Source organism: Pteropus medius, unplaced genomic scaffold (assembly GCF_902729225.1).
Source record: "Pteropus medius unplaced genomic scaffold, Ma_sr-lr_union100, whole genome shotgun sequence".
Taxonomy (NCBI): Eukaryota; Metazoa; Chordata; class Mammalia; order Chiroptera; family Pteropodidae; genus Pteropus; species Pteropus medius.
The window spans coordinates 555,888-581,334 of NW_024349519.1; the positions used below are offsets into that span (position 1 = coordinate 555,888).

At 48.3% G+C, this 25,447-nt stretch overlaps 3 protein-coding genes and 1 long non-coding RNA gene across 7 annotated transcripts; 1 reads left to right on the forward strand and 3 right to left on the reverse strand.

Moving 5' to 3' along the window:
• Positions 1 to 217: 217 nt before the first annotated feature.
• COX14 (cytochrome c oxidase assembly factor COX14) lies at positions 218 to 610 on the reverse strand. The gene has a single exon (XM_039882080.1). The coding sequence runs from the start codon at positions 600 to 602 to the stop codon at positions 429 to 431; it is 174 nt and encodes a 57-aa protein (XP_039738014.1). The 5' UTR covers positions 603 to 610; the 3' UTR covers positions 218 to 428.
• A 2,461-nt stretch (positions 611 to 3,071) lies between these two features.
• Positions 3,072 to 18,963, forward strand: LOC120618180 (uncharacterized). 2 transcript variants are annotated; one of them, XR_005657157.1, is made up of 4 exons: positions 3,072 to 3,753; positions 7,256 to 7,516; positions 16,950 to 17,024; positions 18,241 to 18,963. It is a non-coding gene; the product is annotated as an uncharacterized LOC120618180 (long non-coding RNA). The 2 variants fall into 2 exon arrangements; XR_005657156.1 differs by lacking the exons at positions 16,950 to 17,024; positions 18,241 to 18,963 and adding an exon at positions 9,296 to 11,317 and having other exon boundaries at positions 3,102 to 3,753.
• Positions 4,088 to 10,997, reverse strand: GPD1 (glycerol-3-phosphate dehydrogenase 1). Of its 3 annotated transcripts, none has more exons than XM_039882078.1 (8): positions 10,866 to 10,997; positions 10,192 to 10,369; positions 9,260 to 9,400; positions 8,526 to 8,664; positions 8,177 to 8,289; positions 7,261 to 7,386; positions 6,921 to 7,027; positions 4,088 to 5,954 (listed from the first exon to the last, which is right to left on the reverse strand). In XM_039882078.1, the coding sequence occupies exons 1-8, from the start codon at positions 10,904 to 10,906 to the stop codon at positions 5,858 to 5,860; spliced, it is 942 nt and encodes a 313-aa protein (XP_039738012.1). In that variant the 5' UTR covers positions 10,907 to 10,997; the 3' UTR covers positions 4,088 to 5,857. The 3 variants fall into 3 exon arrangements, with proteins under 3 accessions (XP_039738012.1, XP_039738010.1, XP_039738013.1); XM_039882076.1 differs by having other exon boundaries at positions 7,261 to 7,494; XM_039882079.1 differs by lacking the exon at positions 10,192 to 10,369 and having other exon boundaries at positions 7,261 to 7,494; positions 10,866 to 10,985.
• Positions 13,648 to 25,232, reverse strand: SMARCD1 (SWI/SNF related BAF chromatin remodeling complex subunit D1). The gene is made up of 13 exons (XM_039882075.1): positions 24,900 to 25,232; positions 24,045 to 24,232; positions 23,736 to 23,778; positions 23,519 to 23,641; positions 22,921 to 23,043; positions 21,734 to 21,850; positions 20,365 to 20,466; positions 19,911 to 20,072; positions 19,719 to 19,816; positions 18,441 to 18,576; positions 16,727 to 16,849; positions 15,502 to 15,603; positions 13,648 to 15,375 (listed from the first exon to the last, which is right to left on the reverse strand). The coding sequence occupies exons 1-13, from the start codon at positions 25,074 to 25,076 to the stop codon at positions 15,322 to 15,324; spliced, it is 1,548 nt and encodes a 515-aa protein (XP_039738009.1). The 5' UTR covers positions 25,077 to 25,232; the 3' UTR covers positions 13,648 to 15,321.
• Positions 25,233 to 25,447: the final 215 nt, after the last annotated feature.

Sequence of the window (25,447 nt, forward strand, 5' to 3'; positions counted from 1 at the left end):
TTACAGTCTTTTCAGGGGATTTATACAGATGCTGGGATAGTCTTTTCTCTGAAATCATGACAGTCGATATTATTACTCCTAAAACTATGTATCTCCCATCTCATGAGTACTAAGAACTCAAGATATGGAAATCCAGTCTGTGACTAGAAAACTGGTAGTCAAGGCCTCACCTCTGTGGACCACACCCTATTTAAGTAAACAAAAACACCAAGACACAGACATGGCAAAATATTTAATGTCTGTCGGTGTGCCTCATCCTTTTATGATTTGATAGCCTCTCCAAACTGGCAGTTCCAGAGAAAACACGGGCACTTTTCCCCAGGAGGGTTTGAAAACCATTAAGACCCTACTAGTCTCTTGACTTGGATGTGATTGCAGGTGAGGTCTTTCCACAGCATGCCTCTCTGGTCAAGGAAAAATAGACCGCTCTACAGGGCTCCTGATGTCTTCTGTTCTTCTGCAGCCTGGCGCTGGGAGCTGCGCCGCTGGAAATAGCGGTAGGCTCGGACACTGCAGAGGTAACCGCCATACACAGTGAGAAGCATCATGGAGGTGGAGAAGGTCTTGTAACCAATGTCAGCTAGTTGCTTGGCAGTTGGCATGTCGTCCCCTACAAAGACAGATTGGATTGAGACCCAAGGATAGACCTCATCTGCCCAGCCCACTTCCCGGTTTAAGGCCATTCCATAACTTTTGCATCCTGCCTATGTCTACACTCTATTTTGAATGGCCCCTACACATATGCAGAGTCTTTTACTAGAAGACAAAGTTTCAGATTCTTGATTCAAAGGGGCAAATAAAGTCTGCATATGAGATACAAAAACATGGCTGGAACCAGGTGCATCTGAATGACATCTTAGTTAACACTTGGCCCTCCATGTTTGTGGAAAGAAGTCACTGGTAGGAACCACCCAGAAATGTTAATTGGTACATTACTTTAAGCATGCATCACTTTTTCTGGCTAGTAGGCAATTAATTAATGGAGGTAGCCAGAGATTAAACATAATGAGTAAATTATTCTCTGTAGGAGGATCAAATGGGAAACTTCTAAGCAATATCCAATTTATTTCCCCATAAAGACACTCTTATTCACAGTGGTTAGGTTCCCAGGTTAGCCCTCAAGCATCCGTTTAAGCCATAATATACCTGAAATAGTGCCAAAAGAACCTTTATATTATTTCAATTATACTTAACCAGCTACAGCATTAATTCTAAGTTCCAAACACAACACCAAGAACCTATCCCAAGGGCTAAAAAGAAATTTACCGAGTCCCCAGCAAATTGTTAACTCACATTCGCATGAGATAAATTACTTCTAGTTTAACTGTTCCCTGGATATTCTCAGCTAGGGAACCAGAGGAAGTTTAGCATAGCAATCTTTCATCCTGAACAAAACGTTCCTCAATTTAAGACTGTGTTTTTAGACTCCTCTCTGTGGAGGGAATTGAAATTAAAAGACTGAAATTAGTCAGAATAAGTTAAAAAGTCAAGAATTTGGAAGAAGCTAAGGATTAGCTGGCTCAGAGGGTCAGGAGTAGGGTGAGACCTAGAAGTGCTTTTCTGAGTGAGTCCTATGGGCTGAATGTACAGTGCCTGAGCCAACCCTTGAGGGTATACTCCTCCAAGCTGAACTGAGGCACAGCTTCCTTGAATTATAATTCCAAGTGACTATGGAAAGTGACTTTAAATAGGTCAGAGGAAGAAAACCAAATGGCCCAGGTGCAAGATGAGAAAGGGCTGTGTTCAGGTTATGTTTGAAAGGACCTCAAGCTGTGAAGTAGTGAAGAAAACAGAGAGAGCATGAGGGAGACAGCGAAAGCGAGCCCAATACTAAAGTAGTAAACAAGCTCCTAGCAAAGAGGTTTGCAGACCTTTAATCTCCCCCTACTTCTTTTTCCTCCTATCTCCCATTACCCTGGCCAGATGCTAACCAGTTACAGGGTCACCTTTTCCAGGGTCTGAAGGAAGAGGGCTGGAAGCCAACAAAGAAACGAGATGGTATAACCTTGCAAGAACAGTGACAGGAGACTTACTAATGGATGTAATTTTGGTGTCTAGAACCTCACTTCCTTCTCTTATCTAATCCAAGATTTCTATTTTCAAATTAACAAAAACTCTTCACAGACTCCGAGCAAGGCAATAGAAAAGGAGAAAACAGATGCAGAAATTCAAACAAGATTAACTTAATGGATCAGGGCAAAGCTGAAAACATCTACAAAGCAGCAAGTTAGAAAACTTTGTGAATTGAGATACTGTTAATAGAAATAAGAAATGAGAAGAAACAGGTGTATGTTATTGTGTGTGTACCAGAGTGGTGGTGGCAGTGTGTCAAGATGATCATGAGCTAGGTTTTGACACGTTAAAATTAAGATGCTCAACACAGCATTCATGTGATGATGTCTATCAGACAGATGCATATGCAAATCTGGATACATTTTGGGAGAAGCTAGGCTACAGATCGAGGAAACAAGGGACACCAAATGATTAGAGGGAGACAGGCCAAGGGAATGCTGGTTTTGAGGAAGCAGAATAGTTAAGAAGTCAGGCAGGAAATTCGAGAAACACCTAGGGGGCTTTTTCATTTAACTACATCCCCTTGTTGAAAACCACTGATGTATTAACTCATTGCCACTGATGGAGGTGTGCTGTATCCTTCAGGTGTGCTGGGCCAGAATGAAAACTGAGAACCACTATTGCAAAGTTATGCTCTGTGAAGTCTGGTCTGATGGACTCACTGAATGGTAATAGGTGACTAGATCACGGGTAAACCTAGGGTAGAAGTTAATTTAGTGCACTGAACTCAACAGGCATTCAGTAAAAAGCAGATTCGTAGCCACAGCTCTAAGAGGCCCATAAACCCTGACCCCCAAGGTCAGAGCTACTGGAGTCTGAGCTTGGAGGGCCAAGCCTCCCTATAGGAGTCAAGGTTTGACAGCAAAGTACGGCTGCAAAGAGCTTGTTGGGCTGGAAGCAATGCAAATAGCGGCAGAATAGCCAGTGACCTCTAGGACACCAGAGCCTAAAGATTGGGGCATGGGAGGAAGCGGTAAGTAAAGGCCGGCCCAAGCAGGCGCGCCTCGGCGGAAAGGCGGCCCCTGCTCGGCCCCAGCAGACGGCGTACCTGGATGTTGCACCTCCCTCGCTTGCAACCAAGGCCTCCACAGGCAGCGTCTCGCCACCACAGTCTGCGCAACCTCGTCGCGCAGCCGGGACCTAGAGCAGCGGCCCAGGAACAACCCTAGACGCTGAGGCGCTATTGGCGAGGAAAGCCACTATTTCTCCCTCCCACCCACCCCACTTAACCCCTAAGATTCGACTCCCCACCCAAGAGAGTGCACGGCGCCCCGGATGAAACACAACTCCGCCCACTGGGGCGGGAGCCCGCGCCCGCCGCAGCTCCGGCTGGTTGCCGCCCTTGAACTTCCGGGCCAGTCACCCTTACTACGCATTTTCAGACGAATCTTCCTCTCCAAGAAGCCCGTTGAATTCTGGGGATTGTAGTCATTTTCCATTGAGAGAGTGTCCTTGATGACTCAACCTCTGGAACCAGAACTTTTAAAATACTCAGTCACAGTGGAAAAGACGATCTTTCTCGCCAAGACGATCTTTCTCAGCCAGTCAATCCCCAGCCTATGGTGACTTCTTCGGTAGCTAGGTAGATACTCTCGGGGTCAGCCCTCTGGAGGTGGACCACGCGCCCCCTAGAGCCTGGAGTTGCCCTCTTCCCCGTGGCCTGACTTCGGCCTAGCTCAGGTAGGAACCTGACCACATCGCGAGGTCTGGACCGCCAAGGATGCGGCAGGTCTAGCCATGACCACAGCGTGGGCACAAGGGATGTTTCTGTCCCATGTGTGACCTCTCCGCTCGCAGGCGGATGAATAAGCTCCGAAGAAACGCTATTAAGGGGCTAAGAGAGGGGTTGCCACTTGGGAGGAGGACTGCGTCGGCTATGGGCAGGGAGTGGCTGGGATTAAGGTGGAGGGCCAAGCCTCCCAACAGGAGTCAAGGTTTGAGTGAAAACATACACGCAGTGATGCACCACAGCATAGGCACTGCCACATGGATTGAAGCACCCTTCTCCAACTCATTTCCGGAAAAACCACGCTTTATTGGGTAGTCTGGGGGAGGGGGGAAGGGATTCGAAAGCCTCCGATTCAGTTAACAGTGGCGTGAACAAAAACAGGCAAACGTGTTTGACTAACAAGGTCGCTGCTGCAGCTGAGGGAAGAGAGCTGTCTTTCTACCCCCACTTTGGCCTTCTGGATTCAGTCAGTGCTTCCAACCTGGGCCCAGCCAGATCTGGGGTTATTGTGCCCCTCTCTCCCTCTGAACCAGGCACCTCTGCCCTTCACTGGTAAGAAAGTGAATTCTCAAGGGCTAGAGGCTGAGAGGAGCCTGCCTCTCCGGTTTGGCGGGGAATAAGAGAGAGTTAACAATGCTGGCCACAGCCACAATGTGAGGTGCTGCTACACAGGAAACTGAGTCCCTCTGCTCCATGCTGTAGGAGTGAGTCTCTTAGGCCCTTGGGGACTATTTATATCTAGGAGTCCAGGCTGCTGACCTGTGACATTCTTCTACTGCCACCCTATCCTGGAGCAAGGCCAATGTAAAGCACACTCCTCTCCCTCCTCCCCTTTCTGTTCTTCCCTCACCCCAGGAGGTAGGGTGGTTTTAATTTTTTTCCTCCTTGAGTTTCCCAGCTCCTGAGGTGCTGATATATATATATATCCTGAGAAGGCCTTCAGATGACAAAAGAGAGCTTGGAATGTCAGGACCCACCAACATGGGGACCTGCTCACTCTTTCCTACCCCTGATCAGCCTTTTGGGCCACTCTCTGGCCTCTGGATACAGGTGCTGGTTAGCTGCCCTGGCTGCTCTGGGGGTAGGTGAGAAATAGGTACAGCATTGGAGAAAAGGAAAGGGGTGGAGCCTAGGATGTCCCGGGGAAATAGCAGGAGGAGGGACCTAGCCCAGACCTCCCCTGATGCTGCTAGAGTTACTGAGAAGGGAGGCAGGCAGGGCAAATACAAAGGTCAGAGGGAGCAGAGTGATCTGAGCCTGCTATGAAAAGGTGTAGCTCTGTCAGCAGATTAAGTTCCTGCTCCCCAAAGAGAGTGCTGGCAGGGAGGGTGAGGGAAGGCTTAGAAAGGTCATGCACTGTGGGGAGGAGCTGGCACAGAACTAGGAACCAGGAAGCCCATGGGGAGAATAAAAAGCCCCAGGACCAGTAATGCCAGCATGGCAGCAACTCTGGTGCCAGAGTAGCCTGGGGGAAGGGGGAAGGGAATGACCAGAGGTTTCTGAGGACACAGATGTTGCTAGGAGAAGCTAGAAGGGGGTTGAGATCTTTGTATTTTGTTAACAAACACTGAGAACCATTGATGCTGTGTGGTGCCTGGCAGAGGTCAGAGCAAAGGGGTCCCTGTGTCAGCTCAAAAGCCCAGGCAACTCTTGCCTCATCGCTCTTGTGGCTGAGGTAGTTCTTTAGCCATTTTACTGGGCTTGGGGATAGTGTAAGGCAGCAGTGGACAACCCTTGCCTTGTCTCCCTCTCCCCGACCCTCTCCCTCACCACACACACCCAAAACAGGCATCACTGGGGCTTCCCAGAGGACAAGGAGAAAGCCCCATATCTGGAGAGGGACAAGGCATCTCTGGTGCGATGTGGCAAGAGGCTGCAGGCTGCTTGGTGGTTCAAGATCTCCTCGCAGGTAGTCCCAGAGCCTCCTGTCCTTCAGTGAAAAGCAGAGAAGAAGCTGTTCTGTGGGGAGTCCCAGAGATTCTGGTGGCCAGCTACCCAAGCTTTTGCCTGTCTCCATGGGGCAAAGAAGCTGCCTGGCCTGGGCCACAGTTCCGTTCACATATGTTCTGGATGATTCTGCAGGTAGTGGATGAATTCACCCACTGGCTGGTTCTCATAGCAAACCCTGTACACCGCCATGAACAGAGGGAACCTAAAATGGGGAAGGAGAGACTCAGCTTAGCCTCATAGGAAGCCCTCTATCGCCCACTCCCCATCTATCTCCTCAACCTCCATTCCCCTACTCTCCCACAGTTGAGTTCAGGCAGACTCTGGCTCTCAATTTCCAGTTGCTGAGAATTTGAACTTCCTAGCACTGGATTTTAGGGTCAGGTTTGTTAAATGCCTTGCTGTCATGATTCCCTGGCTTTTTTTTTTTTTTTTTTTTGGGCAAGCCACTTAACTTCTCTGAGCCTCAGTATCATCGACTATAAAATGTGGCCAATATAACAAAGTAGTGAAGAAGTGATTATGTATTCTATGAAAGTGCTCAATAAATGCCACTTTTCTTCTTCTCATCCTCTTGCCCAGGCTGGTTGCTTTATCAAGAGGCTTTACCCTGACCAGTTATGAGCTGATCTTCTGAAACTATTTCAAGATTCTTATTTCAAGATTCTTTCTCAGACCCACAGAGCTCTGCTCTGATCAGCCCATCACCCCCACTGTCTTTGTGCTCCACGAAGCACAAAGCACCTTGAAGCAAAGACTGCCCTCGCCCCTCGGCACCCAGGACAGCATCCAGGGGATAGAGGGTTGGCTTTGGAGGAGCTGCTTAGACTGGGGGTGATGGACGTGGAAGCAAGACAGTCCAGTGAGCTTATTCCTGCTGCCCTAGAGCTTCAACCCTCATACCAGAGGATAAAGAGGAAGGGATAGAGGGGAGGCTATGCAGAGGGGTCAAAGCAATGTGGTATAAAGAGCACTAGACTGAAAGGAATTCAAAGACCATGAACTAGCTGGGAAGAGTGGACATACCAGACTCTCTCCAAGCTCTAGTCTCTGTGTCTATAACATTTCCCTCTCTGCCCACTTCACAGATTGAGGAGGTTCAGGAAGATGAACAGGGAGAGCACTTCTGGCTGTGGTTCCTGGCACCAATGGGGCTGTGGTAGACACTTACTTGTCCGTCAAGCCCTTGTGCTGGAGGATGCTGTGTAGCTCCTGGGCTGTCTGGGGCCCCTGCAGCTTCTGCCCATTCAGCATCTCTTTTTCCAGCTGCTCAATGGACTGTGAAGAAAACAGTATGGGTGAACTGAAATAGGAGAGGAGGGTTGTCAGTGTGAAGTGGATGGGGCTCAGTCTGGGGCTCAGATGACAGGTGGGGGTCTTAGGAGGAAAGAAAGGCCGGGAATATTCATAACAATCTTAATGTTTGTGCTCAAGAGGTGCCTCAAGCCAAGTTCCTCTATCTTGACACCTACGGGGCCCACCCTCCATTCTCCATTCTCCCCACAGCCCACCTTTCCTGTGCGGGCGAAGGCCTCAGCCACCTTGCGGTTCCGCCCTCCATAGCAGGTGGTAATGAGGTCAGCAACACCACAGCTCTCCAAGAAGGTGGTAGAAGACACAGGGCCCCTGCAGAAGAGCTTGGCGAAGGCGATCATCTCCATGAGCCCCAGTCGGATCACTGCCGCCTTGGTGTTGTCGCCAAAGCCCAGCCCATCACAGAAGCCAGCCCCCACGGCCACGACATTCTTTGCAGAGTGGAGGTCACAGGTGAGAAAGGAGCCCCTCCTGCAGGCCCCACTTGGAGCCCTCAGTACCTGCCTCATGCTCCTTCTATCAGCCATGACACACCCACTGATAAATGAAGTATAGTGGGTGGGCTCCTCAACTGTTCCCACCTCTTGGTTTTCCACTTGCTGTAGTCTCTTCTTTTAGCCTTTGCTCGTACTGCCTGGCTTCCCACCTCTGCTCCATACTCCATCCTTTAGGACATTTACTGAAAATCAGTCTTCTGTCCAGCTGGCCCTCCCATCCATGACTGTTCCTGATGTCCACAACTCTGTCCAGGATCCAGAGTTCTGGCCCTCAATCTGGTGTCCTGGATGTCTTCTCTCCCATTAGTCTGGATGCACTCCCCCAGGGCATCTCTTCCCCCTGGACCACCCCCTGGAGCCAGGAATAGGGATGTCCCACAAGTGGCTATAGGAAGAAAGTAAGAAGGGGGCCCAATGTGTGATGGTGAATAATCGGCAGGCCTGAATGACCTTGGCCTTGCTTCTGCAGTTCTTCTTATGCGTATGGGACTTGGAGGGCAATGGGAGCAACTGCTTATGAGTGCGAACCTGGAGTACCAGTAACCTTATATGGCTAAGCCAGACCCTCCTTCCGGACCTTCTCCCCACCTCACAGCTGCCTCTGTGCTCCTCTCACCTTTAAGGCCCCACAGATCTCTACTGTGTCCACCTCTTGCACCACTGTGATGCGGAAATTGGGTGTCTGCATCAGCTCTTTCAGAAGCTGTCCCTGGGCCGGGTCCTTGCAGCCTAAAGTGGGGAGGGTCAAGGCTTTAAGAGAGGCTCTTGACTTCTCACACCTACCGCAAGCAGGATCTGAAACTCCTTCCATGGGGGTGTACCAACCCTCCATCACCTCCAATGCTTGGGTCTCCTTCCTTAGCCTGCCTTATGGGAGAAGATGGCGAAGTGGGTGGGGGAGAAAGTACGGGGAGGGTTTGTAACTGGAGCTGCATTATATATGTGGGTGGTAGTGGGGCTCTCACCAATGGTTGTCTCACAGAACTTCTCATCAGCCACCTCGCTGGCAATGTTGGCCCCCATCAGCACACTCATGGGGATGCCAAGGCGCTCCCCAATCACTTCAGAGATGAGCTTCAGCCCATTGGGGCCCTTGTCTACCCCCTGGGCATAGGATGGAGCTCAGGCCAGATACCTTTTATGCCCAGCGGAGGGCTTCCCACCCAGAAATCTTGCCCCTTCCAAGTCAGCTGTTCATCAGTGTCCCCAAAGGTCCAACCCAGCCAAAGCTTGCTGTCAGGAGAGTAGATGGCATGTGAAAATGAGTCCATCTGAAAACTCCTTCCACATACCTTCAACCAATCTACCTCTTTAAGGCAATATATCCCCTCCACATCCCTAAACAACCCATTCCTGAGTACCCCAAACCTCCTACCATCCCAGCCATTGCTCTAAACCAACTGTTCTTTCACACTCCTCTAAATAGCCTGCTTCTCATAGCCCCCAGGCATCCCTTGTATACCTTCTAAACTCCCCAAGACATTTGCCTCCAAACTAATCTCTTGTCTATTCCCCAACCCACCTCCCCTTCCCAATAGCCCCTAGCATCGGACTGTTTCTCAAGCTTCCCAAAGCCAACTCCTTTCGCCTCTCCAGAAAACTCTTGGCCTACTTCCGCCACTTTCTCTTCTCACTTCACCTACTATGAGCCCCACAACAGTTAGCTGCACCCCTGTCCACATGAAGGTATCCCTGGCACCTTAATAAGAGATATTCCAATGGTGTTTGCCTTCAGGTGGCCCTTGAGCTGATCACAAATCTTGCCGATGAATTGATGGGGCACCACAAAGATCAGAATGTCGGCATCTGCTGCAGCTTGGACCACATCTGGGACAGCCACCTGTGGGGGTGACCAGTACTCATGGGCCTGACAGACTTCTCCTAGCCCCTGTGAAACCACATGCAGGAGATCTAAAAGCCAAAGAGTGAGGCTGGTGCGGGAAAGGGAAGGGAAGAGTTGAACTTGGAAGAATAAGACACTTTGTTCCTTGCCCCTAGGCACCACTCCCTCTAATCTTGTTAGCCTGGACTCTCGACTCCTGGAAACCTCCTCCTAGCACTCTCCTAGCCCTTGGCTGGGGTACAGTTCGGGAGGCCAAAGAAGGCCTGGGCTTGGCAGAAGAGGCCACGTAATTTCATCACCCTGCTCCATAGGGCCCCTAACTAGGAAGGGAGAGCACCAGTCTTCCTGCTGTCTTCTCTGCTGAGGGGAGTGAGCCACATGGATTTGACCAAAGACCTTAAGTCCAAGGAACAGCGTCCAAGTCTGCTAATAACCCTGTGAATGAGTAACAAGATTAGAGCCTGAGGCAAGTGCTACCTGAACCCCAGGTCTGGGAGCTGGAGAACATGGCTTTGGTTGCCATGGAAACCAACTTCTTTTTTTCCTCTCCCCCTCTTTTTTAAAAGCCTGGGAACCCATAAATGGGGTAGGGGGTAGCATTCAGGTTCCCCTCAGTTCTAGAAAGTGCCCAGGGGAGTAGCTTGGAGGCTGTGGATAGGAGTCTTCTGTGCCTGGAGCAGCCCTCTTGAGAGACTTCCCAAGTCCAAGTGGCAACTAAAATGGCCCCCTTTCAGCAGGAAACACCCCTCCACTTCCCTCCCTCTTCTTTGCAGGGTGTAGGGGCTCACCACGTTGTGGGGCAGCTTGTGCCCTGGCAAATATTTGACATTCTCATGCTGTGTGTTGATGATCTCTGTCAGCTTTCTGCCCCCAATGTCTTCCTCAAACACCCACATGGTCACCCGTGGGTCAAAGTGTGCCAGCTGGGCTGCATTGCGACCCACAATCTTGGCAATGGCTGAGCCCCTGGTGGGAGGGGAAGCACAAAGTGGAGGAATGGGGGCGTGAGGGAGGAACAGTGGCAGGGGAGGGGGCAGTGTTCTCCCTCGGGATATCATGGCAGCCCACCAGATTATTTACTAGCCACATTCCTTGTCACATCCCCTACCCCCATGACACGGTGTCTCTAGTGAGACTCAGTCTGCCTCACACTTTGCTGCTGAAGGGTGCCAGCCATCTGATCTACCCACCCCCACCTCAAACCCAAGCAGCTTTTTGAGCAGGGAGCACTCGGGAGGCTCCGTTCCTATGGCAAACAGGTGCAACTGCTGGTCAGGCAGGGCCCAGGAGAGGTTTGGGCACCATCTGTCCTTCGGGGGTAGGCACAGAAGATAGTAGCAGAGGTGGAAGAAGAACTAGGGGATACTCCCTGCCCACTGTCTGCCTCCTGCCTACCAAGCCTTCCTCCCTAGCCCCCTGTGTACCTGGGGACTCCCCCATTCCCCTTGACAGAGCCGCTTACCAGTTGCCCGAGCCTACAATGCAGACTTTCTTGCCAGCCATGGTGCTGCTTTTCTGCCTGAGCCGGTTCCGTGCCACACTCTCCAGCTTCTCTGCTGGCTAGGAGCATATAACTCCGCCACACGTGGGTACAGCCAAGCCCCGCCCTCCAGGGGTGGGTGGGGAGGCGGGCACCCAGGGAGATAGTCTGGCAGAGCTAGGGAAAGGGGAGAAAAAGAGTAGAAACAGGTGGGGAACAGGAACGGGGCAGAGACCAGGCCTCACTTTTCCTCCTAGGTTTGCCAGCTGACGGTGCTGGCAAGCCTCTTCTCTTGGCCCCAGCCCAGTCACCTCCCCACTGCGATGGTCTCATTTTGAGGTCTGCCAAGAAATATCCCAGATAAGAAACAAGTTACTGGCCCCTGCTCATTCCTTTCTGTCTCCCAGCACTGGAATAAATTGTATGCAGCCCTAGTAGCAGATACAGGAATGCTTTCTTTTCTAACGTATATGCCTTGCATATCTTCCCAAGACCACAAAATCTTCTCTATAGTTTTGTCTTCTAGCAGTGACAGGGACCACGTCACTGGCCCCACACTAGCTCCACTGCAAGGCTGTGGGGTAGTTGAGTGTGAGCCCACTTTTTAAACTAAGACCACATAGGAGGTAAAAGCCTGCTTTGGGGGCAACCCAGCTCAAGGATAAGAGACCCCAGAAGCCCTGGAAGACAAGGTCATCTCGGTTACCCACAGTGGTCATCCCAGGTACTGACCAGGGGCCTCTTCTCACCTCAAAGTATCCCCACTTGAATGTCTTCCAGGAAGGAAGGGTGAGAAAGTCAAAGTTAGAGGCTCTGATGCCACGTGGCCTACAATTCTCCTTTTGTAGACTCTGGGCTTGAAGAATAGGACTGGAGAGAAAAAGAGGGCAGCCAAAGTGTTCATTGCCCTTGAGAGGCTTTCAGCATCCTTCATTTCTTCCTTGAGTTTCTGAACTATCTCACACTACGGGCTCCCTCAGGTTAGTGGTGTGTTTGCAGAAGCCAGAAAGGGGAAGGGAGCACCTGGGGCAGCTCTGACCTCTTGGCGGCTTGGTGGTCTCAGATGCTGTAATTGAGAGTAAGGTGTGTGATTTTGAGGGGGAGAGTAGGACACATTCAGCAATTCAGGGAGAGCTCTGGTTGCTAGGCTGAACTGGAGAGTGAGGCAAAGGGCTCTAACTCCAGCTGCCTGTGCACCCTGACCTAGAGGGTAGAGACCACTGTGTGCTCACATACTGACCTCCTGACCTGGTAGACTAAGTGGGTGTTTCTAATCCCCTGGGCTGCTGCTTGCTGGCAACTGATAAGCACTGGGCCAGAGGGGAGTCTGTGTAACCACTGGGTAAGGGTAAGTGGGCACAAGGGCAAGACTGGGAGCAATGGTTTTCTAAGTTCTAGGGACTGCCCAGGAAAAGCTCACCATATTCTTCTTCCATGACCAGAGTTCCCAAAACGGAATATACATGAAATTGGTGGTTGTTTCCCTTAGGAACAAATTGCACTGACTACACAGCCAGCCTCCCACAAATCACTCTAGTATTACACTGGCACTGAGATAAAAAGCACCAGTGCCAGGCTGCCAGCTGGGAGCACTGATTTTGCATGGTGGAAGAGAAAGAATGCTTCTGTCCCTAACACGTGATGGGAACCCCAAAGAATGATGTTTATGCCTAAGATAACCCCCTTGTTTTTGCCTAAATGCTTCCATCTCTTACTATGTTCCACAATAATTTTAAGTGTGTGGAGACAAAGGCTTTTTCATTTTTATAGGAATAGTATGCAGAGATCCAGAATTGGCTTGTCACAGGAAGTTTTCTGTACCACTAGAGCTCTTTTCCCAAGAGCAAACTGTAGATTATTTGCTCAAAATTAATAAGGGTTCATCAGCCATTCATTACCCATGTAATTAGCCTGGGTAAAAACAGATGCCATTTCAATGTCCTTGACATCAATTTTTTCCACTCCAAGTTATCACCCACACATTCCTGCTTTCTCAAGTCTGATAAACTCCCAAGTTCCAGATTGGGAACAGTGATTGCATCCTTGGTGGGTTGGACTGCGGGCAGGCAATACTTGACTGTTCCCAACCATGGAGGCAAAGGATAATCTTTTAACTTTGGAATGTGGTTGCACTCATCCTATGTTCTAAACCTCCTACTTAGGTACAACCAAGCTACATAATGGTACAGGAAAGCAGTGAGCCACCAGGTGGGAGGCAGGCAACACCATGATGGGAACTGCTCTGCTAATGGGAATATCAATCCTGAGCAAAGTCCTCCCACCTCTGCCAGTGAGGGGTTGTTTATGGTGTGAGGATGACAACATAGCAAGCACTTCCATGCTGGTCTTCAGACTTCTTACTCAGGGCCATGAAAGTGGAACCTTAAGAATGGCAAGCACAGAGAACAAAAGTTTTTAGCTTTGTAGGTTCTGGCTGGGATCTACATAGCAGCCCTGAGAAGTGGAACTCCTTTAAAGCTCAGGTTCGTCAGGACTCTCAGACCCAACGATGAAACCCAGTGATCCCACCAGCAGCTACCCTACTTGGACCACTGGGGCTGACAGAGCAAGCTCTAAGGTGAGGACCTGAAGTCCACAGGGCATAAACCATGTTTTCCACCATATCCCCAGTGCTTAGCACACAGCTGGCACACAACAGGTGTTCCATAGTTGTTAAATAAAATGAACAAACACCATAAGCATGGCTAATGGTACTGGAGGAGAAAGAGTTCAGGGAAGGGCTCTTCCCTGTAGGTAGGGTGACTCATCCTTCGGAAGATTCTTTTATTAAAACTGGGTGACATCAATAAGGGAACAGTACAAAAAAAATTTTGGTCCATGAAAAAACATAATAATTCAGATAAAAAGTTATCTTTAACAGAGACACTGTGTAGGAGTGCTGAGCTTCCTTCTCATGGTTCTAGCCCCAAAGACAGGGGTTGTCCAGTGTCACTGTGGGAAGAAGCTTTCAAGGGAGGGGTGGGATAATGGCAGGAAGGGGAAGATGGGGAGAAAATCCTGCTGTTCCCAGTGTGAAACAGGCAAGGGATAGGATACTGAGTTGGGGGGAGGGGGTGGTGTGCTCGCAGGAGCCTGAGGAGGGGGTGGGGAAGCAGGGGCTTTGTCAGTTCTGTGGGTTTAGAGCCCATGCTGAACGGAATTCCCCCTCTATGCCCAGCTGTCTCCCACCCTGCTGTGTTTGAGTCTGCGAGCCTGGGGTATACTAACTTGGGGTGATGCAACCTGGAAGAATCTGAGGCTCTCCTGGAAAGATGCAAAACCATCTCAGTTCCAAGGGGCCAGGATCACAAGGTCCTGCTGCTACCTGAGGGGTCTGAAGCTTTGAGGGCAGGGGCTGGGGAGTCATAATCCTGTGAGGCAGGGAGAGGGTGGAGTCACAAACCCAACTCAGAGCTATTCTCCAGCCCTAGGCGCTTTCACTCCTCAGTGCCCTATAAATCACCTGTGTCAACAGGGCAGACAAGGAACAGGAAGACAGGGATGGCCCAGGGCTATTACCCGTTTGATTTTAGGCCTGTTTCTCCATGAAGAGATTGGGGAGGCAGGGTGGAGTAAATAAATGAGTCACACCTCCAAGCAACAGCAGAAGGAACAGCCTCCACTGGCAATGACAGTACCCCAGGTTAGATCTCTGGGGCTGACAGGGAAAGGCAAGATTCCTCCATCCAAATGCCCTCTGTTAGGACAGATGGGAGGGAATCCTAAAATGAGCAGCTACTGGGGGTATGCTGGGAGGAGGGAGCAATCGTTCAAGAACAAACTCCAATACTGATGTGGACCCCTGATGAGGGAATAAGCACTGAGACAGCACGCCAATTCCGAGGGCTGCGGACTGGCCTGGGGCTCAGTGGAGCCCAAAAGCCAGGGTTCCTTTAGTGCCAGAGGGCAACAAGTTAGGCAAGAGTTTGTTCCAAACCCGTGGAAGAAAGGAAGGAAATTGGATTCTGTTACCAGGAGAGCCAAGATCAACTAGCTTATAGGATGCCCCCAGGCCTGAGTCTCGGAGAAGGGACTGAAGTTCCAACTCCTGGGTCTCTGAAGGGCAGGATCAGTGTAGCTGGTCCCCTGGAAGACCACTTGGCCTTAGGCCCAATCCATTCAATGCACTGATTACCACTACAGTTCTCTCTAATACTATCTAGAGGTCCTATGTAGACCAGGGGAGGGTAGAGGCACATGGGAACATTGTGGGCAAAGGGAAGCTAGGTGGTGGGAAGGGGTGGGGTGGGGTGGGGGAAGAGGGTAACAGGTGTCTCGTGAGACAGAAATGTGAGACCCTCTTCATTCTGGTGTTGTCCTTGAACCAACAGCATCCCCTGGAAGGCCCCAAGCAAGACCAAGGCAGGTGCTATGAGGCAGGCAGCGCAGGGCCCACATAAAGAATCGGTGCAGCCAAATCAGGGCTGTAGGAGAAACCCTATGTATTTCGGATTCCCAGGGCTTGCTCTAATTCTTGTCGTCTCTGCTGCACCTAAGAAAACAGCAAAAGGAGTGGAAGATGAGATAAACTAGGAGTTGACAGCTAATAACACTGACCCTCATCAGGGGTACAGACCCCTTGCCTTGTCATTTTCCCCTGTGCAGGCCAGATGCCTACCTTGGAATAGAAGTATCGGCACACAGCCTCCTGAGCCCAAGGCTGGAAGTAGAACTCAGCACGGCGCTCTTCCTCTGGGTTACCCACCACATCGGTCATGGTCTGAAGGAGATGGCAGGGGGGTAGAAAGAGAATACGCTGTTTCCTTCTTTCATGCCTGTTAGGATTGAATTGTATCTCCCCAAAAGATGTCGAAACCCTAACCCCCTAGTACCTGTGAATGTGACCTTATTAGGAAAGAGGGTCTCTGCAGATCGCTAATTTGAGATGAAGTCTTTAGGGTGGGCCTAATCCAATATAACTGGTATCCTTATAAAAAGGGAAAACTTGGACACAGACATGCACAGAGGGAAGATGATGTGAAGACAAAAAGAGAACACTTTCTGCAAACCAAGGAATGCCTGAGGCTACCACAAGATAGGAGAGGGGGCTGGAACAGATTCTCCCTCCCTCGGCCCTCAGACAGAAAAAACCCCTGCAGACGGCATGATTTCAGACTACTAGTGTCCAGAACTGTGAAACAATAAATTTTTGTTGTTTACGCCACCCAGTTGTGGTATTGTACTATGGTAGCCCTAATAAACTGTGAATTAATACATCACTCCAAGTCACCCCCTGCTACCAACAAGTAACTGCCTTGTTCAAGGATCCTTTCTGGATCCCTTGTTACTCTGCTCAGTCTCTATAATTGTAGTCCGTCACCACAGGATAGGCGAGAACTAAAGGCACATTTCAGTACATTCTGTACTCATTCCTACCTTCTTGCCTGAGCTTCTTATGCTCCCTTCCCTGGAAAATATCTCAAATCCCAAATTCTCCATGAAGCTTGTCCCAACTATTCGAGCCTCATCAATCTCCCTTCTCCTTTGAATTATCTTATTGATACTGTTGAGTTCCAATAATGTCCTACATGGTTTACTACATTTTAAATCCTATTAACCTAGTTTCCCGAAACTAAATGCATGCTGCTTTGAAACAGAGATCAAGTTTTCCACTTTGTATCCCATATAATATGGTGCACAGTGACAGCATACTAAGTATTAGATAAACATTTCATGGTTCCACCTCCATTTCCCTAATTGTAAAACGGACCCTGAAATGTGCTAAAGATAATCTTCTCCCTCACTGACCCCTCTGGCTCTTCTATCGGATGCCAAAGAAATAAGGCAAATAAATGTGTGCCTCAATGACCTAAGTCCCTTGCCCCTTAACTAGGTATCTTTACCTTGAGGTCCCGGCACTGGGATTGAAGCCAGTCATTAATGAAACCCTGAGGGTCTCTGGCAAAGCTCAGCATGAACTCCCGCTGGGTCTTCAGCTGATTGATAGTTTCTATTGTCTCATGGATCTGAAAGGAGAAAGAAAACTCATAACAGTTTAAAACCAGAGAAATACAAAGTTAAATGGTGGACAGTGCCTGACATCTCCATGTGCCTCTTTCAACCTAGGTACAGAGTGCTGCCCAGAAATGACACTACTGCCCAGATCTCCAACTGCTCTGGCTCTCAACATTCATTCAGCAGGTAGTTTGCACTGTGAATCTATATACTCTGAGTGAGAGACATTTTCCTTTTTAGTCTCCAGTATCCATTCTAGGTGAAGCTAGATGGTGAATACTTAATCCAAAACACAAATGGGTACAAAAATACTCTCAGGTAGAAAAGAAGTGCTATGGAGGACTATCTCAAAAGCTATGGTCTGTGGGTTTTTTTCTCTGCTCTCTTCTCATTCTCCATATTCTTCCTGGCAATTTTATCAACTTGTGTGTCTTCCATTAAAATCGACAGGGTAATGAGTCCCCGATCTGCAGACCAGAGTCCAGTTCCTAAATTCCAACCAATCCAACTGCTTGACACCCCATGTACCTTAAACTCTTTAAAACTAAATTCACTACTCTTCCCCCAACACTTGCTTCTCCTCCTGTTCCCAATCTGAGTGAATACTACTACCTGCCCACACTAGAAACTTGGGAGTCATTATAATGCCTCCTCCCCCATGCCTCACTCCACCATCCCCATCTAAACAATGTCCAAATCCCTTCAATTCCACTTTGACATGTCTCAGATCTGTCTACTTATTTCCATCCTCACTGTCAGTACCATAAGTTTAGGCCCTCCACATATCTCACATACATTACTGCACAGGCCTACTAACTGGCCTGCTTCCAAATCTGCCCCTCTCACAATTTACTCTCCACTTTCCTGCTAGAAATCCTTCAAAATGCAAACAGTGCCAACTCCTCCAGCCTTCAGGACAAAGTAGTAACGGGTGTTCCCTGCATTAAAGCTTCTTCATGATTAGGCTCCTGCATTCCTCTCCAGTTTCCTTTCCCAAAACATCCCATCCCAGGCACCCTGTGTATCTAGCACACTACACCACTTGTACTTCTTGAACATTCTAGGCTCTCTCTCATCTTTGGACCTTTACAATCCTGTTCTCACTTTCTCAAATGTCCTTTGCCTCCACCCAAAGCACCGCTCTCCTTTCTACCCTTTTGTTAACTCCCACTCTATCCTTCAAGCTTTTGTAGAGGCAGCAACACTTCCAGGAAAGCTTCTCTATTCTCTTTTTGGCTTTACTTGTAGAAACTATGTCTAATAATTAAAGATAACAATAAGATAATAACAATAGCAGCAGTTACCATTTGTTTTTATGTGCTAGACCCAGTGTCTTATCTTTAAATACATTGTCTCTTTTAATCCTCACAGCAACCTTATAAATGTGGTCTTTATTTCACAGATCAGAAACCGAGGTTCAAAGTTATTAAAAGATACAGCCAAAATCAGAACTCATGTGTATCTGGCTTCAGTCAGCACCAAGCACAGTGCCTGGCACATATGGGGTGTCACTGTATTTTGAATACCAAGAATCAAAAGGCAACCTAGAAGCCATGATAGAGAGCTGGTGGCACCTAAATGACCTAAAGCGGAGGTGCCTACCTTGTTGTCTAGAGTAGCAATCTCCTGTTGGCTGGCAGTGGACAGCAGAAAAGAATTCATCTGGGTCTTCAAGGTATCATCCACTTCCACATCGATGTCGTAACAAGCTGTCTTTTTCTGATCGTTCGGGTCAACACTAGGGAGGAAACCAAAGGGGCCTTGTAAAGGGCTTATCCCCTAAGACCTAATCATAGAAAGTCAGAAAGATGGCCCAAGAATGAAGGAAAAGGAGGTGACTGCCAAAGGGCACAAGAGAACTTTTGGATGTGACAGAAACATTCTGTACCTTTCTTGCAGTGGTAGGTAGCTACAGGGTATATTTGTTTACCCAAATAGGTGTGATTTATTGTATATAACAGATTTTTTAAAAAAGTGAATGGTAAAAATTCAAGTGGTACAAAAGATATTCAGTGAAAAGTAAGTTTCTCCTTTTCCAAAGAAAACCACTACTATAGTATCTTGTGTATTTTTCTCCCTGTTAAACTGAAATTGACCCTGAAAATAAATTCAAATAAAACCCACACCACGCAAAATAAAATGTGGCCTAACTTTAAGCCCAGGAATACAGTACAGACCTGCTTCTACTAATGCAATGGATAGATTATAGGAGTTACTACCGGCTGAGTAATGGTTCAGGGTCAAATGAAAAGAAGAGCTTTTCTGGAATTAATATGGAGTAAGGGAAAGAAGGCCAAGACTATATCCAACCAGAGACATGCTGCTTTGAGGAAGAAGTGCCTTCCTTTACTCTATATCTGCCTAGAGATGCCTTGCTCATCCATCTTCTGAACAAAAACATGGATGGAGGTAACGGAGTTGGGACTCTCAGACTGGAATGTCCTACCATCCACAGAAAAGATGGTACACCATCAGCGATGAGCTGGTAAATATCTAACAATTGATTCTCCAAAAGAGGAAGGGAAAAAAGCCCTGATCTGTAGCATTTGCCAATTTCTGTGGTTTACATATTCCCAATATGGTTAATTTCAACATTACATCACTGATCAAGGAATTATACATTATACAGTACTTCCACCATACAGACAAAATAGATATAAGAAACCTCAAAAACACAAATATTAATAACGATGGTTAAGAAATGATGTTTTTGAGTATAATTACCCTCATTTTTAACATGTATATTTAATTGTAAATTTACGTAATTTTAATAACAGCTGTGATTAACCACCTGCTTGCAAAATTTCTGAAAATTTGACAACTGGTACAGGCTGGTACAAACGAGCTCAGTACACCACTGCCTCTCATATACATGCTAACCTGATGACATGATTAATGATGATGGGCTCTGGTGGCATAAGCAAGGCGTGGAGTCGTTGGGGGATCTCTGAAAACTTCATACGTTGGGACTCAAAGATCTGCGGGAAAGAGGAGAAGCAGCTAAGAAGTTGGCATTTTGGGTACAACTAGTGCTCCAATGGACACTAGCATAAGAATGGGTCTTTTTCTTACCTGCTGGAGGTACTTGTCACAGATGACAAATTCCCGTTCATGAGGGTCCTGGAGTTTATGTGTCTTAATATATTGCCACAGTGCTTGAATGATCACTGGACGGGTCTGGGTGTGGATGCCCAGGAGCCGAGCCAGGCGAGGGTCTAATTTAAACTGGGGAGGCTACAGAGAACAAAAGAATATGGAGATGAAGCTAGTGAGCTGGGTCTATACACATATTGGGGCGCTTAGTGTGACCCTACATTCAAGTCATTCAACAGTGATGTCGTGCTTTTTATGAGATAGAAAAACACTAGGAGGAACTCAGAAATGATTTTAAGAACTTATCCCTAGATTTAAGTAACCTGAAGTCTGGTGGCAAATTATCTACAACTAGACTTAAAACTTTTAAATGTCAGACTGCCAATGGGATGTGGCTGTGAAAGCTGAACCCCCTCACACCACCACAGAATACCTGATAATCCAGCATCAGTAGGACAGTACACCGTACATTCACGTCTCCTGGCCGCTTCACCTGGAAGCCATCTGTCTCCTGGGTAGTGGCGGTCCTGTGCCACTACAGAGAGGAAGATGTCAGGGGGTGCTCTCCCAGAGGAAGAGCTGGGGTGGGAGGGAAGAGCTTCTGTAATGACCGAATATTCAACTTTGATTACTGAGGCTACTGGAAGAGCAATAGCATGAGACATTTTTTAAAACTGAATATAGCTTTGAGATTATTGTCTGGGTTTAAGTAGCTCAATCTTGTAATTCTAACTGTTCAGGGTCACATCTGAATTAGCCTAAATTACCAGTGATAATTTTATCCACACAATGGATAATACATATGTGCATACAAAATAACATAGCTATCATTTATTGAGTACTTACTTTCTCTAAGTGTTTGAAGGCATTTACTTGGATTATCTCATTAATTCCCACAATACCCATACAAGCTAGACACAATTAAACCTATTTTACAGATGAGAAAACTAACGCTTAGAAGGGTAAAGTAATTCGCCTAAGGTCAAACAGCCAGTAAAGGGTGAAGCTGGGATTTGAGCTCTGGTGTGTCTGATCTACAGTCTACATTCTTAATCACTATGCTCCACTGCTATAAAGTTAAATTAAATATATTTACAAATTTCTTTTGATTCTATGACTCACTTCCCTTATTAGATGATAAAGACCATCCCATGTCTCTTAGTGGTTGAGGTTAAGGGGCTGCAACTACACTGGCAAAGAAAGGAGCAGGTCAAGTTCACCTGGAATTTTGGACCATCTCATTCTGGTTTTGACTGTATCCCAAGACCATTGTTGCTAACATGATTTTCAGAACATATGCATAGTCAGGCATTATAATAAAGGATTCTTGATGATTTGGAATTTAATCTAAACAGAGAAGGGACCAAAAAGAAGTCCCAGATCTATATTGGTAACCTTGGCAAGGACTAGAACCCTATCAGTTAACCCCCTTAATTACAGCATCTGCTACCAGGAAAAACTATGAATATTGTGTGGATAACTGTATCTCACCATTATTAATAAGCAAAATGCAGAGATGGCCTGGCATATATAAGAGAATTTCACTTTAAAGTGGTGGCAGCAACCAGGATAGTAACATGAAAAAGGTAGAACAAGTCAGACTGCAAGAGCTCTTGGGTCTAAATAGTACCAGGACTAAACAGCTAGTGCCACCTGGAGGTCAATGTGCAGACTACGATGGTGGTATCATAAGCTTGGGGTAACCCTTTATATGTCCCTCTCTCCCTAGGCATGAAAGTTTGGCTCCCAAGTCTATCATCTTTCAGTTACAGAGTTAAAGTCTGGAGCACAGAACTACTCACTTCTACCAGATGGTTGTCTGGCCCATACAGGTCTTTGTCCAGTTCGATCACCAAAGACTTAAAAAAGGAAGAAAACTTCCTCTTTTGTTTGGTAGCATCATATTTGGACAAGGCTGACTAGAGGAGAGAAAGAAGAGTTCATGTTAGAAAAGCACAAAAGAAATTCCCCAAGACAAAGTCCCATTAAAAAAAAACCCACTAGAGCAATAGGAAAAATTCAAAAATGTCTTTTGAATACTCCTTAGAATACGGCAAAGTAGATGTCTATAGGTATTAAACAAGTCACAGTAGCAGCAGAACCCTGAAGCAGTCTATAACACGTACAGGGTTACTGACGTATCCACTTCGTTTCCCCAAGGGAAATGAGGCAAGTCAAATCAAACTACTGCACGTAACAAAGCGAGTCTGAACAGAAGAAAATCAAACTCTAGAGAAGAAATGACTGACACAATAAGCAGCCAAAAAAAACAGCTTTATATGAATAGAATGATACCACCAGCACACAGACTGGACCTATGTAGAGAAGGTGGAGGCTCTGACACTGAGCTCTGGTTCTCCTGCAAAAATGCATTCAAATTAGCTTGCCTGTAAACAGCTAAAAATAGGGAGCTAGTGAATGTAAGAAAAAGTGAGCTTCCCCAAGGAGCTTCTGAGGTGGGAAATTTGAGGGCTCTCACCTGTCAGCTGATGCTCCCCATGAAATAACAAAGGGCCTGTTAGATAAATATATTGGAGATATGATATATCTCCAACAAAAGTTGGGAAGATGGAGATGCCACAATAGGAATCAAGGACCTCAAGAACTCAAGAGAGGAAAGCATGGCCTCAAATGCTAAGTGCAAATTCGCCTGATTTAAAAAAAACACACACACACACACACACATACATCTAATAGAACAATCTGCACATACTGCTAAATTCAATGGCCAGCAGCATCAGGAGGAAGGTAAACAACAAATCAAACCCCAGAACAATAAGATTCTCAATATGATACCACAGTGAGGGCCAAGCTGTGAGAACTAACACATAGAACGATTGTGTTTTAGCACAGAGAACACAGTGACCCTCTCCTTGCTGTTCCCAACAGGAGCTGTGAGCACCAGTCAGGCTTTCTGCCAACCAGACAATGATACTTGCTCCCAGGAGCTCCCAGCCTAGACACCGACCATAATGAACCTTGAACTCACATCTTCCAGGAGCCGTCCTTCTACCCGAAGCTCCCAGGAAGCCACTGTTCCTTCCCCATCCTCAGCATCTGACTTAGCTGGATTGAAAGTGTTAGAAATGAAAATCCGCAGCTTCCGTTTTTGCTGAGGAAGACAGAAACAGAATTGATGGTGGGGCTTCAGTGGTTTGATGTTGAAGACAGGTCTCCCCAAATCCTCAAATTACTCATAACAGACTGACTTGCTGTCTACTCAGTCCCTGGGGTTGGTGCATTGAGATTCCATCTAGGACTACCGGCCACTGACCCAAATGCAAGTGCATACACTGAGATACCAGATGCACAAAGTTATGGAAGGTGTGAGGTTCCCAAGGTGAGAGATCAGTTAAGAGCAAAAACATGGACAGGGTATATTTCTGGTACAACAGATATCAAAAGCCCCTCCCCCTCTGCTGTTCTGTTCTTATGCCTTTAACGTAATTCTGATTGTAGGCGGAAGGGGAAGATGTAATTTAAATGCCAAGGAGAGCTGTGCTGCGCCTCTGAATTCTCATCTTAAGCCTGTTGAAGGTTCCCAAGTCCCCTCCTTTGGCTCTCTGTGAAGTACACTCCTGCATTACCTTGATGGGACGTTTCAAGGCCTCCTGGATATCTAGCCGTTTCCTCATGATAGTCTGGTCCAGTTTCCTTTCAAAAGCCAAGAGATCCATATAGGCCTGGGATTCTGGTACCAGTTCACGAATCTTAGGAACAGAAAGGTATCATAGGTATATAGAGCTGATCAACTCTATTTTCAAATGCACTGCACCCTCAGAAAAACCTACAGCTTGGACTCACCCTTTGAGGTAGAATTTTGTCAGCCATCTTCTTTTTCTTTGCACTGTTCAAAATAAATACTGTTATCAGGTTGGGATGGAACTAGCCAGAATGTGAAGACAGGCTGTCAGCACCTCCATTTATAGTAAAGTGAAGGGACTGCAAAGCTTCTCTCAAGTCAAAGATATACCCCCAATCCTCCAACCAACATGAGCCTGTCTCAAGAATAAGCACCATCTGCTGACAGCACCACCACTTCTTGGTTTAGATACTCCCACCACCTGAGTTCTCACAGGCCCCCTCCCTCCTTCATGCCCGGGGTCATCTTACTTGTGGTTTCGATTTTGGACCGCCTGCTGCTGTACTTGCTGGATCTGCTGAGGTGCAGGTCTCTTGCGGGACTGGTCCATCCCTGACTGGGCAAGGCCAGGTCGGACTGAAGGATTCCCCGCATAGCCAGGGGGTCCCATGGAAGGTCCCTGAGGTGTCAGTCTGCTGCCTGGTAGCATACCTGGTCTCTACAGAGGGGAGAGGACACAGAGATGTCATGGCTTCCCCAACCAATCACATCAAAAAAGGAAAAGTGGGGGATTCTTGAGTTATTTGAATGAAACAAGGCGGGAAGGGTGGGGGTGGGGAGAGGCCATGGAGCACAATGGGAAGAGTCCTCTGCCTCTTTAAAATATAGAAAACTGAAGCTTTTTCTGCTCCAGTCCTGATTCTATGAGAATACAACTCGAAAGCCAAGAGCCAGATTACACTCAAATTCTCCCTAGTCTATTTTGTACCTGACACATTGGACACCTCCTCTAGTTCCACATTTACTCAGTACTGCCAGCTACTATATCCTTGCAAGCTGACCTCAATGGCCCAGCTACCTTCTGTGTTCCTCTGGGCACTGGAGAGGCCCAAGCCCTTTTGCACTCCAGCCCTCATCTGCCTACCCTTGGCCCCACTTCAACCACCCTGGTTCTGTACCCCAACTCCCCACGGAAACAATGCTCCAAGGAGCAGGTAGGGATGCTAACTGCCTCTCCCTTCTTCCGCACTGCCTTCCCCAACCCTACTCAGGGCCCAAATCCCTCCCAAGGGAGTCCCTCCTACTTCTCCCCCTACTGCTGTCACTCCCAGGCCTTCGCTCGGCCCCGCCCCCGGACCGCGCGCCCCTCCTCCTGCCCCACTCACTGGATAGGCCGCTCCGGGCATCGGGGAGCGGTACAGCCCTTGACCCGGCGCCGGGCCCATTCGCACGGGAGGCCCCGGCGTCCCGCCTGGGCCCAGGGCAGCCGCTGCGCCCGCCCCTCCTGAGGCTCCGGCGCCGCCGCTCGGAGCCACAGACTGGAAACCCGCCCGGGCCGCCATCTTCCCCGGAGCCGCTGCTGCAGCTGCACAAAGAACCGGAACCGGAACTCCCCCCGCCCCCCTCGCGCCCCCCGCGAGCCCGCTTGTCCGCCCGGCCGGCCGGCCGGCACGGGGGACTCAGGCACCGAGACTGTGGGCTAGAGGGGGGCGACTAGCGGAAAAGGCGTGCTGACCACTCCCTCCCGCCTTCACGGTTCGGGACGGGAAAACCATAGAGACGAGCTCTGGGATAGAGAGGCCCTGTGAGCGGGCGCCCCCAGGCCTACAGGAGGAAGACAGGCCTTGGAAAGGGGGACCACAGCCCCAGCCCCAATGCTCTGATGAAGAGGGTGATGGAGTAACTGCTTTATCTTGCGCAGTGCGTTCAAGTT